This window comes from Embiotoca jacksoni, unplaced genomic scaffold, assembly GCF_022577435.1.
Source record: "Embiotoca jacksoni isolate LCO1_2020_lvr unplaced genomic scaffold, fEmbJac1.0.p SCAF_41, whole genome shotgun sequence".
Classification (NCBI taxonomy): domain Eukaryota; kingdom Metazoa; phylum Chordata; class Actinopteri; family Embiotocidae; genus Embiotoca; species Embiotoca jacksoni.
The window spans coordinates 1646577-1660272 of NW_027185394.1; the positions used below are offsets into that span (position 1 = coordinate 1646577).

The 13696-nt window shown below is 39.4% G+C and overlaps 1 gene segment (V, D, J or C); it reads right to left on the bottom strand.

The window, feature by feature from the left end:
• Positions 1-923: 923 nt before the first annotated feature.
• On the bottom strand, positions 924-2720 carry LOC138209918 (immunoglobulin kappa constant-like). The segment is given in 2 exon segments: positions 924-1432; positions 2602-2720. A coding segment is annotated over 1 exon segment (270 nt).
• Positions 2721-13696: the final 10976 nt, after the last annotated feature.

Genomic DNA, 13696 nt, shown 5'->3' on the forward strand with positions numbered 1-13696 from the left:
CACACACACACACACACACACACACACACACACACACTGACATGGTTCTGTAAAATCACTGTATGCTGATGATATTCTACTATCAACCAATCAGCACGTTTCCTTTCTTTTTCCTCCTCTCTGATTAATCCAGATCCAAACTCAACCAGGAAATGAAAACCTACTTTAACAGAGCGCTGGTCCTCGTTACAGTAAAGATTGTTCTGCTCACACTGAACATCCACAAACAGAGGATCACTCTGCACCGACCCCGGGCCTTCAAAAGCACACACATAATTCCCAGCATCCTCTGCGCTGGCTCGGTGTTGTGGCCAGTCTTCTTTTTGCATTTCTAAACCAAACATTCCCGGCAGTTTACAGGAAGTTTCACATCTTAGAGTCCCACTCTGTCCTTCTTTCACACTTTCACACAGCCAATCAGGTTGTTTAAGAATTCATAGAGGCGGTGTCAGGTTTCAGAGGCAGGTATACCTGAGTATCGTCAGCATAGAAGTGTGACGCAATCTTGGTTGTTTTAAACAGAGATCCAAGAGGTTGCATTTATAAACATATAAAACAGAATTGGACCGAGTAGGTTCTCTTTTATAGGACTTGTGTTCAAATCTGAGGATTTCATGTTCATGCAGAAATATAGAAAATTCCTTCAAACTTTCTAGCACCACTGTATGTGCTGTGATGAGAGGCTATTTTACTTTTCTCATGTTTTACATCTTTTGTGAGATTTTAGATTCATTTAACAATCATTGTGAACTTTTCAATTCTGCCCACATAATTCTTGGTGTTATTACAGAGTTAAATGAGCTCTTAGATTTTTAATATGATCAATAAAAAATATGCTCGACCATTACTTTAATATTTGGAGAGTTTAAGTGGAATAAAACATCTGATGAAAGAAAACTTTACTTGGAAACATTTTTGATTTGAAGACAAAGATCTTTATTTCACTGAAAACATGAACAACTGTCATGATGAAGAGGAAAATGAAACTATTTGAATCTTTATTTAGTCACATCAAAGAAGGAAAGACAGAGTTCCAGATTGAGAGCAGTATCAGAGTGAAACCAGTATGAGAGTCTCAGTGAGGCAGGTCAGGACTGGGAGCACTGGTCTCTCCTCAGTGTCTCTGAGATGGGAGTCTGGGAGCCCCGGGTGGCCTCACAGGTCACAGAGCCCACCTTCCCCCACTGGTCTGCAGGGAGCCTCAGGGTGCTGCTCCAGCTGTAGCGGCCGTCCTTCTCCAGCACAGCGAGGCTCCTGCTCTCCTCCCAGCTGATGCTGCTGCTGCTGCTGCTGCTGCTGCCGTCCACCTTCCAGGCCAGACTCCAGTCTGAGGGGAAGCCCTTGTTGGCCAGGCACATGAGGGTGGCCTTCTCATTCTTCTGCAGCTCCTCCACGGAGGGGGGCAGCACCGTCAGGGTGGGACTGGCATCACCTAGGAGACACCTCTCAGGTTAGAGGACAGGAAATGCACTTGGACACCTTCACTGGGAGACAGTTCATTTTGTCCTTTAAGGAGTTTCAGTGAGATGTTTTTTCTGCTCCACCAGTCACTCACTCACACATTGTTTCACTTCCCTTTAAGAAGCATCTCATACAAATCAGCACAGAGAGAATCATCGTACAGTTTACACTGAAATATGTCAAACTACTCTGAAAATAAAAGAAGAAGATGTGGAACAATTTACAATCAAAGTTTTTCTGACCATAATCATTAAAAGTCTGAACGACACGTTAGTTTAAAGGATTTAGAGGAAACAACAACAGGAAAGAAACTCACCAACATAAAATGTTCTATATGTGGATTTTGATCGTTATTTATCTGTTTAAGTAATTTCTAACTAAATTTGAAACCATATTTGACACGATAATAAAATAGATGATTTTGCTAACTTACAAATACGCATCTTTATCTTCACTCTGTCCAGTTTTACTGATAGAACTTGTATTCAACCTAACAACAGGTGTTGTGCTGGAAAATCACAAACTAATCAGAAGAGAAATAAAGTTTTATTTTTTCTACACATCAAGTTCTTTAATCTTCAGTCTGACAGTGAAAATGTCAAAAGTTTAACTGAGTTATCGGCTCCATTATATAAGAAGACAAATACAAATATAAATTCAAACATTGCTGCAACCAAAAATTTTCATTTTCTATCTAACACTAAACAAACAATACTAAAATTAGTTTACTATTTCCTTTTTAGTGTTGAAAAGAGAATAAACTTACTTCCAATATCCAGTCTGGTTCCTCCACCAAAAGTCCACCACAGTGATACAAACTCATTGAACCGCCGTACAAAAACCTCTGACTGTAGAGAGACACGGCTCTCTGACTCTGAAACACTGAACTAAACCTACAAGCCTCCACATGCAGCTTTAACATGAAAACCAGAAATAAATATTCATCATCTGAACAATTCATATTTTCTATATTCTTTCAAATTAGTTTTTAAACTTCCATTTCAAAATCAGACGTTGTCAGAAAATCACAGATGTAAAAAAATACATAGATTTTTCTTCAGACATTCTGAGCAATTAAATAAAAATCTATGTTAGTGACACACTAATTCCTAAAATAAAACAGCTTTAAGTTGTACTTACTTCCAACATCGAGTCTGGTTCCTCCACCAAAAGTCCTCCACAGTGATACAAACTCATTGAACCGCCGTACAAAAACCTCTGACTGTAGAGAGACACGGCTCTCTGACTCTGAAACAAACAAACTCACCAAAACAACTTACTACTTTTATAAATTTGTCAGCTGATATGAAAAATGAAAATAGCAGTGTAACAAAATAATAGAATTTATCATTTTGTTTTTAACCCCAATTCAAAAAACGTTGGGACGCTTTGGGAAATGTAAATAAATAAAGAACAGGATGATTTGCAAATTCCATAAACACACTTTTAATTGAAAATGGACCAAAGGCAACATATCAACATTCAAAGTGAGAAATATGTTCTCATTTTGAATTTGACAGGGTCATATTGTCGACTGTGTTGCATCAGCTCTTCTTTTAACAACACTGTGAACATTTGGGAACTGAGGAGATCAGTTGCTGGAGTTTTGAAAGTGAAATGTTATCCATTTTGATCTGATATAGAATTTGAGCTGATCAACACTTTGGGATCTCCTTTGTCATGTTTTTTTTCCCCTATGCACCAATTGTTTTTCAGTGGGTTACAGGTCTGGGCTGCAGGAAGGCCGGTTTATCACCCGGAGTCTTCTACTAGAGAGCCATGTAGTTGTAATATGTGCAGAATTTGGTTTACCATTGTCTTGTTGAAATAAGCAAGAATTCTCCTGAAAACATGACGTTGTTTGGATGTCAGCATATGTTGCATCAAATCTAGTATTTATCCTTCAGCATTCATGGTGCCTTCCCAGACTAGTGCGTCCCTGCATCATCACAGTTGTGGCTTATGAATTCTGTCCTGTTAACCAGTTGGGTGGTCCCTCTCCTTTCGAGCCTGGAGGACACAGTGCCCATGATTTCCAAAAAGAATCAATGATTTTGATTTGTCTGACCACAAGACAGTTTTCAACTTCACCTCAGAGAAGGCGGCTGCGAGTCTGGATCATGTTTTTATCTTTTCCCTCTTTGGAGAGTTTTTAACCTGAATTTGATGATGCAGCGATGAACTGTGTTCAGAAACAATAGTTTTCAGAAGTGTTCCTGAGCCCATGCAGTGATTTCCACTGCAGAATTGTGTCTGGTTTAAATGCAGTGCTGCCTGAGCGCCCGAAGATCTCCACCATCCAATATTAGTTTTCAGCATTGTCCATTCAATCCAGATATTTGTCTGGATTCATTGAATCTTTTATTAATATTATGAACTGTAGATGATGAGATCATAAATTCTTCGCAATTTTCCATCGAGGAACAACTGATTGATAAATTTATAAACATCACAAGACTGATAAAAGTCCCTGTTGGAGTCGGTCGGATCATTTCCATAGAGAGCTACTTTGCATCAGCAGCACCATGCTCCAGTGCTCTGGGACACTTTATAGTCCTGAGAGTTTGAACACTGGATGACTGACAGCTGTCCTTCATGACAACAGAAGCCACAGAAATCCTCCTCATCAGAAACATGACTTTGACCTGCGTCCTCATCTGGACTCTCCTCTGCTGCTGCTTCACAGGTAAAGTCCAGAGAATCCAACTCCTCTCCTCTATGAACATCCGTCCCTCTGAAATGAAGCCCACAAAACCGTGACGCTGCTTTATGTTGTTGTCTCTGTATCCTCAGAGTCCAGAGGCCAGGTCACAGTGACTCAGTCTGGAGCAGTGAGCTCTGCTCTGGGAGGCTCCGCCACCATCACATGTACAACCAGTCAGGACGTATTTAGTTCTAATCTTTTAGCCTGGTACCAACAGAAAGATGGAGGAGTTCCTAAACTTCTCATTTACTCTGCTAGCAGCAGACAATCAGGGATTTCAGATCGTTTTAAAGGCAGTGGATCAAACTCTGACTTCACTCTGACCATCAGAGGAGTCCAGGCTGAAGATGCAGCAGTTTACTACTGTCAGAGTTTTCATGTCATCAACAGTCAGTGGTTGTTCACACAGTGAAAAAGCGTCATACAAAAACCTCCCTCAGTCAGACTGAACAGAAACTGAACTGATACAGTTCACTGAGTACACACACACACACACACACACACACACTACATATAACTTGATAAATATAATCACTTCAAACATATTTTGTTTCAGAACTATACATTAGAAGTTGAACCTTTAACACATTTATTTCAGAGATCAACTTTAAATGAATAAATTTAAATGTCCAATTCATAGAATAAAAAATTCCACACGAGGAAAACTGAAGTTGTTGGAACAGAAATATTTCTTATTTAAATTCAAAGTGAGGATTTATGTTTGTTGTCTTCATGTCGGCAGGAATGACTTCAAACTAAGGCGTCATTATTGATAGAACAGGAAGGACTTTTATTCAACACTCAACTTCCTTTTTAAATCATAAAACCTTCAAAATAAAAGTGTTGAATGTTGTCAAAAGGGTTGAAACAGATTTTAATTAAACAGAAAAAGATGGATTATGAAAATCTAGAGAATTCATTTAAATTGCAGCATCTGTATGTCAAATATTTTTACAAGAACAAAAAGATACGAGAAAAATGGAGAAAATATTCAGAATAAATTTCAGTGCAACCAGATTATTGATTGATTTTAACATGATGTCAGTCTGTTTGACGTGAAGCCTTCATGGATGTTTAAAATATTTAATATTTCAAATATCACACAAACACAACCCACAACAACAGGTCACATTAACAGAGGCCTGTTACTGTGACCTCTATGAGTCACACCTGTCCAACAATCCTGCTGTTTAATCAACACCTTGATGTTCTACACCTGTCAGGTGGACGGATGATCTCAGAAAAGGTGAATCGATCACTGACAGGAATTTAACAAACTTGTGATCAAAATTTAATAGAAATAAACTTTTGTGTGTATTAAAGAAATCTGAGATTCTTTACTTGAACTAATGAAAAATGTGACAAAAACTAACACCTTGTTTTATCTATGTTTGACGAGGGAATTTAGAAAATATACATTTTTAATTATTGTCTTGTTAATTTCCCTCAAAACAGATTCATTATTAAGACGCGAGAAACTGTAAGAACAACATACAACAAGTTTTACCAACATTAAACTGAGTAAATACATTAACAATCTACCTTCCTTTAAACTGACTGATTCATTGATCAACTCACTGAAACTATTTAAATGAAACAGGAAGCTTTCTGAAATAAGATTTACCCTGAAGAGGAAAACTGAATATAAAATCTGACAAAATGTGTTGACATTTTTTTCCAATCAATCCTCTGATTAACTGATTGATAAATTTATAAACATCACAAGACTGATAAAAGTCCCTGTTGGAGTCGGTCGGATCATTTCCATAGAGAGCCACTTTGCATCAGCAGCACCATGCTCCAGTGCTCTGGGACACTTTATAGTCCTGAGAGTTTGAACACTGGATGACTGACAGCTGTCCTTCATGACAACAGAAGCCACAGAAATCCTCCTCATCAGAAACATGACTTTGACCTGCGTCCTCATCTGGACTCTCCTCTGCTGCTGCTTCACAGGTAAAGTCCAGAGAATCCAACTCCTCTCCTCTATGAACATCCGTCCCTCTGAAATGAAGCCCACAAAACCGTGACGCTGCTTTATGTTGTTGTCTCTGTATCCTCAGAGTCCAGAGGCCAGGTCACAGTGACTCAGTCTGGAGCAGTGAGCTCTGCTCTGGGAGGCTCCGCCACCATCACATGTACAACCAGTCAGAACGTTCATGGTTCTAGCTATTTATCCTGGTACCAACAGAAAGATGGAGGAGTTCCTAAACTTCTCATTTATAGATCTAGCACCAGACAATCAGGGATTTCAGATCGTTTTACAGGCAGTGGATCAAACTCTGACTTCACTCTGACCATCAGAGGAGTCCAGGCTGAAGATGCAGCAGTTTACTACTGTCAGAGTGCTCATTACATCAACAGTCAGTGGTTGTTCACACAGTGAAAAAGCGTCGTACAAAAACCTCCCTCAGTCAGACTGAACAGAAACTGAACTGATACAGTTCACTGAGTACACACACACACACACACACACACACACACACACACACACACACACACACACACACTGACATGGTTCTGTAAAATCACTGTATGCTGATGATATTTTACTATCAACCAATCAGCACGTTTCCTTTCTTTTTCCTCCTCTCTGATTAATCCAGATCCAAACTCAACCAGGAAATGAAAACCTACTTTAACAGAGCGCTGGTCCTCGTTACAGTAAAGATTGTTCTGCTCACACTGAACATCCACAAACAGAGGATCACTCTGCACCGACCCCGGGCCTTCAAAAGCACACACATAATTCCCAGCATCCTCTGCGCTGGCTCGGTGTTGTGGCCAGTCTTCTTTTTGCATTTCTAAACCAAACATTCCCGGCAGTTTACAGGAAGTTTCACATCTTAGAGTCCCACTCTGTCCTTCTTTCACACTTTCACACAGCCAATCAGGTTGTTTAAGAATTCATAGAGGCGGTGTCAGGTTTCAGAGGCAGGTATACCTGAGTATCGTCAGCATAGAAGTGTGACGCAATCTTGGTTGTTTTAAACAGAGATCCAAGAGGTTGCATTTATAAACATATAAAACAGAATTGGACCCAGTAGGTTCTCTTTTATAGGACTTGTGTTCAAATCTGAGGATTTCATGTTCATGCAGAAATATCGAAAATTCCTTCAAACTTTCTAGCACCACTGTATGTGCTGTGATGAGAGGCTATTTTACTTTTCTCATGTTTTACATCTTTTGTGAGATTTCAGATTCATTTAACAATCATTGTGAACTTTTCAATTCTGCCCACATAATTCTTGGTGTTATTACAGAGTTAAATGAGCTCTTAGATTTTTAATATGATCAATAAAAAATATGCTCGACCATTACTTTAATATTTGGAGAGTTTAAGTGGAATAAAACATCTGATGAAAGAAATCTTTACTTGGAAACATTTTTGATTTGAAGACAAATATCTTTATTTCACTGAAAACATGAACAACTGTCATGATGAAGAGGAAAATGAAACTATTTGAATCTTTATTTAGTCACATCAAAGAAGGAAAGACAGAGTTCCAGATTGAGAGCAGTATCAGAGTGAAACCAGTATGAGAGTCTCAGTGAGGCAGGTCAGGACTGGGAGCACTGGTCTCTCCTCAGTGTCTCTGAGATGGGAGTCTGGGAGCCCCGGGTGGCCTCACAGGTCACAGAGCCCACCTTCCCCCACTGGTCTGCAGGGAGCCTCAGGGTGCTGCTCCAGCTGTAGCGGCCGTCCTTCTCCAGCACAGCGAGGCTCCTGCTCTCCTCCCAGCTGATGCTGATGCTGCTGCTGCTGCTGCTGCCGTCCACCTTCCAGGCCAGACTCCAGTCTGAGGGGAAGCCCTTGTTGGCCAGGCACATGAGGGTGGCCTTCTCATTCTTCTGCAGCTCCTCCACGGAGGGGGGCAGCACCATCAGGGTGGGACTGGCATCACCTTGGAGACAACTGTCAGGTTAGAGGACAGGAAACGCACATGGACACCTTCACTGGGAGACAGTTCATTTTGTCCTTTAAGGAGTTTCAGTCAGATGTTTTTTCTGCTCCACCAGTCACTCACTCACACATTGTTTCACTTCCCTTTAAGAAGCATCTCATGCAAATCAGCACAGAGAGAATCATCGTACAGTTTACACTGAAATATGTCAAACTACTCTGAAAATAAAAGAAGCAGATGTGGAACAATTTACAATCAAAGTTTTTCTGAACATCATCATTAAAAGTCTGAACAACACGTTAGTTTAAAGGATTTAGAGGAAACAACAACAGGAAAGAAACTCACCAACATACAATGTTCTACATGTGGATTTTAATCGTTATTTAACTGTTTAAATTAGTTCAAACTAAATTTGAAACCATATTTGACACGATAATAATATAGATGATTTTGCTAACTTACAAATACGCATCTTTATCTTCAATCTGTCCAGTTTTCCTGATAGAATTTGTATTCAACCTAACAACAGTTATTGTGCTGGAAAATCACAAACTAATCAGAGGAGGAATAAAGTTTTATCTTTTCTACACATCAAGTTCTTTAAACTTCAGTCTGACAGTGAAAATATCAAAAGTTTAACTGAGTTATCGGCTCCATGATATAAGAAGACAAATACAAATATAAATTCAAACATTGCTGCAACCAAAAAGTTTCATTTTCCATCTGACACTAAACAAACAATACTAAAATTAGTTTACTATTTCCTTTTTAGTGTTGAAAAGAGAATAAACTTACTTCCAACATCCAGTCTGGTTCCTCCACCAAAAGTCCACCACAGTGATACAAACTCATTGAACCGCCGTACAAAAACCTCTGACTGTAGAGAGACACGGCTCTCTGACTCTGAAACAAACAAACTCACCAAAACAACTTACTACTTTTAGACATTTGTCAGCTGATAGGAAAACTGAAAACAACACAGTGTAACAAAATATGAGAATTTATCATTTTGTTTTTAACCCCATTTAAAAAAAAGTTGGGACGCTTTGCGAAATGTAAATAAATAAAGACCAGGATGATTTGCAAATTCCATAAACACACTTTTAATTGAAAATAGACCAAAGGCAACATATCAACATTCAAAATGAGAAATATGTTCTCATTTTGAATTTGACAGGGTCATATTGTCGACTGTGTTGCATCAGCTCTTCTTTTAACAACACTGTGAACATTTGGGAACTGAGGAGATCAGTTGCTGGAGTTTTGAAAGTGAAATGTTATCCACTTTGATCTGATATAGAATTTGAGCTGATCAACACTTTGGGATCTCCTTTTTCATATTTTTATTTCACTATGCACCAATTGTTTTTCAGTGGGTTACAGGTCTGGGCTGCAGGAAGGCCGGTTAATCACCCGGAGTCTTCTACTAGAGAGCCATGTAGTTGTAATATGTGCAGAATTTGGTTTACCATTGTCTTGTTGAAATAAGCAAGAATTCTCCTGAAAACATGACGTTGTTTGGATGTCAGCATATGTTGCTCCAAATCTAGTATTTATCCTTCAGCATTCATGGTGCCTTCCCAGACTAGTGCGTCCCTGCACCATCACAGTTGTGGCTTTTGAATTGTGTCCGGTTAACCAGTTGTGTGGTCCCTCTCCTTTCTAGCCTGGAGGACACAATGCCCATGATTTCCAAAAATAATCACTGATTTTGATTTGTCTGACCACAGGACAGTTTTCCACTTCACCTCAAAGAATGTGGCGGCGTTTCTGGATCATGTTTTTATCTTGTTTCTTCTTTGGAGAGTTTTAACCTGAATTTGTGGATGCAGCGATGAACTGTGTTCAGAAACAACAGTTTTCAGAAGTGTTCCTGAGCCCATGCAGTGATTTCCACTACAGAATTGTGTCTGGTTTAAATGCAGTGCTGTCTGAGCGCCTGAAGATCACCACCATCCAATATCAGCATTGTCCCTTGTGTTCAGATATTTTTCCGAATTCATTGAATCTTTTAATAATATTATGAACTGTAGATGATGAGATCATAAATTCTTGGTAATTTTCCATCGAGGAACAACTGATTGATAAATCTATAAACATCACGAGACTGATAAAAGTCCCTGTTAGAGTCGGTCGGATCATTTCCATAGAGAGCCACTTTGCATCAGCAGCACCATGCTCCAGTGCTCTGGGACACTTTATAGTCCTGAGAGTTTGAACACTGGATGACTGACAGCTGTCCTTCATGACAACAGAAGCCACAGAAATCCTCCTCATCAGAAACATGACTTTGACCTGCGTCCTCATCTGGACTCTCCTCTGCTGCTGCTTCACAGGTAAAGTCCAGAGAATCCAACTCCTCTCCTCTATGAACATCCGTCCCTCTGAAATGAAGCCCACAAAACCGTGACGCTGCTTTATGTTGTTGTCTCTGTATCCTCAGAGTCCAGAGGCCAGGTCACAGTGACTCAGTCTGGATCAGTGAGCTCTGCTCTGGGAGGCTCCGCCACCATCACATGTACAACCAGTCAGGACGTTCATGGTTCTATAACTTTAGCCTGGTACCAACAGAAAGATGGAGGAGTTCCTAAACTTCTCATTTACTCTGCTAGCAGCAGACAATCAGGGATTTCAGATCGTTTTACAGGCAGTGGATCAAACTCTGACTTCACTCTGACCATCAGAGGAGTCCAGGCTGAAGATGCAGCAGTTTACTACTGTCAGAGTTTTCATGTCATCAACAGTCAGTGGTTGTTCACACAGTGAAAAAGCGTCGTACAAAAACCTCCCTCAGTCAGACTGAACAGAAACTGAACTGATACAGTTCACTGAGTACACACACACACACACACACACACACACACACACACACACACACACACTACATATAACTTGATAAATATAATCACCTCAAACATATTTTGTTTCAGAACTATAGATTAGAAGTTGAACCTTCAACACATTTATTTCAGAGATCAACTTTAAATGAAGAAATTCAAATTTCCAATTCATAGAATAAAAAATTCCACACGAGGAAAACTGAAGTTGTTTGAACAGAAATATTTCTTATTTAAAGTCAAAGTGAGGATTTGTGTTTGTTGTCTTCATGTAGGCAGGAATGACTTCAAACTCAGGCGTCATTATTGATAGAACAGGAAGGACTTTTATTCAACACTCAACTTCCTTTTTAAATCATAAAACCTTCAAAATAAACGTGTTGAATGTTCTCAAAAGGGTTGAAACTGATTTTTAAGAAACAGAAAAAGATGGATTATTTAAATCTAGAGAATTTATTTAAATTGCAGCATCTGTATGTCAAATATTTTTACAAGAACAAAAAGATACGAGAAAAATGGAGAAAATATTCAGAATAAATTTCAGTGCAACCAGATTATTGATTGATTTTAACATGATGTCAGTCTGTTTGACGTGAAGCCTTCACGGATGTTGAAAGTATTTAATATTTCAAATATCACACAAACACAACCCACAACAACAGGTCACATTAACAGAGGCCTGTTACTGTGTCCTCTATGAGTCACACCTGTCCAACAATCCTGCTGTTTAATCAGCACCTTGATGTTCTACACCTGTCAGGTGGACGGATGATCTCAGAAAAGGTGAATCGATCACTGACAGGAATTTAACAAACTTCTGATCAAAATTTAATAGAAATAAACTTTTGTGTGTATTAAAGAAATCTGAGATTTTTTACTTGAACCAATGAAAAATGCGCCAAAAACTAACACCTTGTTTTATCTATGTTTGCAGAGGGAATTTAGAAAATATACATTTTTAATTATTGTCTTGTTAATTTCCCTCAAAACAGATTCATTATTAAGACGCGAGAAACTGTAAGAACAACATACAACAAGTTTTACCAACATTAAAATGAGTAAATACCTTAACAATCTTCCTTCCTTTAAACTGACTGATTCATTGATAAACTCACTGAAACTATTTAAATGAAACAGGAAGCTTTCTGAAATAAGATTTACCCTGAAGAGGAAAACTGAATATAAAATCTGACAAAATGTGTTGAAAGTTTTTTCCAATCAATCCTCTGATAAACTGATTGACAAATTTATAAACATCACAAGACTGATAAAAGTCCCTGTTGGAGTCGGTCGGATCATTTCCATAGAGAGCCACTTTGCATCAGCAGCACCATGCTCCAGTGCTCTGGGACACTTTATAGTCCTGAGAGTTTGAACACTGGATGACTGACAGCTGTCCTTCATGACAACAGAAGCCACAGAAATCCTCCTCATCAGAAACATGACTTTGACCTGCGTCCTCATCTGGACTCTCCTCTGCTGCTGCTTCACAGGTAAAGTCCAGAGAATCCAACTCCTCTCCTCTATGAACATCCGTCCCTCTGAAATGAAGCCCACAAAACCGTGACGCTGCTTTATGTTGTTGTCTCTGTATCCTCAGAGTCCAGAGGCCAGGTCACAGTGACTCAGTCTGGAGCAGTGAGCTCTGCTCTGGGAGGCTCCGCCACCATCACATGTACAACCAGTCAGAAGGTTTATAATGGGGATTTTTTATCCTGGTACCAACAGAAAGATGGAGGAGTTCCCAAACTTCTCATTTATAGATCTAGCAGCAGACAATCAGGGATTTCAGATCGTTTTACAGGCAGTGGATCAAACTCTGACTTCACTCTGACCATCAGAGGAGTCCAGGCTGAAGATGCAGCAGTTTACTACTGTCAGAGTCAACATTACATCAACAGTCAGCATGTGTTCACACAGTGAAAAAGCGTCGTACAAAAACCTCCCTCAGTCAGACTGAACAGAAACTGAACTGATACAGTTCACTGAGTACACACACACACACACACACACACACTGACATGGTTCTGTAAAATCACTGTATGCTGATGATATTCTTCTATCAACCAATCAGCACGTTTCCTTTCTTTTTCCTCCTCTCTGATTAATCCAGATCCAAACTCAACCAGGAAATGAAAACCTACTTTAACAGAGCGCTGGTCCTCGTTACAGTAAAGATTGTTTTGCTCACACTGAACATCCACAAACAGAGGATCACTCTGCACCGACCCCGGGCCTTCAAAAGCACACACATAATTCCCAGCATCCTCTGCGCTGGCTCGGTGTTGTGGCCAGTCTTCTTTTTGCATTTCTAAACCAAACACTCCCGGCAGTTTACAGGAAGTTTCACATCTTAGAGTCCCACTCTGTCCTTCTTTCACACTTTCACACAGCCAATCAGGTTGTTTAAGAATTCATAGAGGCGGTGTCAGGTTTCAGAGGCAGGTATACCTGAGTATCGTCAGCATAGAAGTGTGACGCAATCTTGGTTGTTTTAAACATAGATCCAAGAGGTTGCATTTATAAACATATAAAACAGAATTGGACCCAGTAGGTTCTCTTTTATAGGACTTGTGTTCAAATCTGAGGATTTCATGTTCATGCAGAAATATAGAAAATTCCTTCAAACTTTCTAGCACCACTGTATGTGCTGTGATGAGAGGCTATTTTACTTTTCTCATGTTTTACATCTTTTGTGAGATTTTAGATTCATTTAACAATCATCGTGAACTTTTCAATTCAGCTCACATAATTCTTGGTGTTATTACAGAGTTAAATGAGCTCTTAGA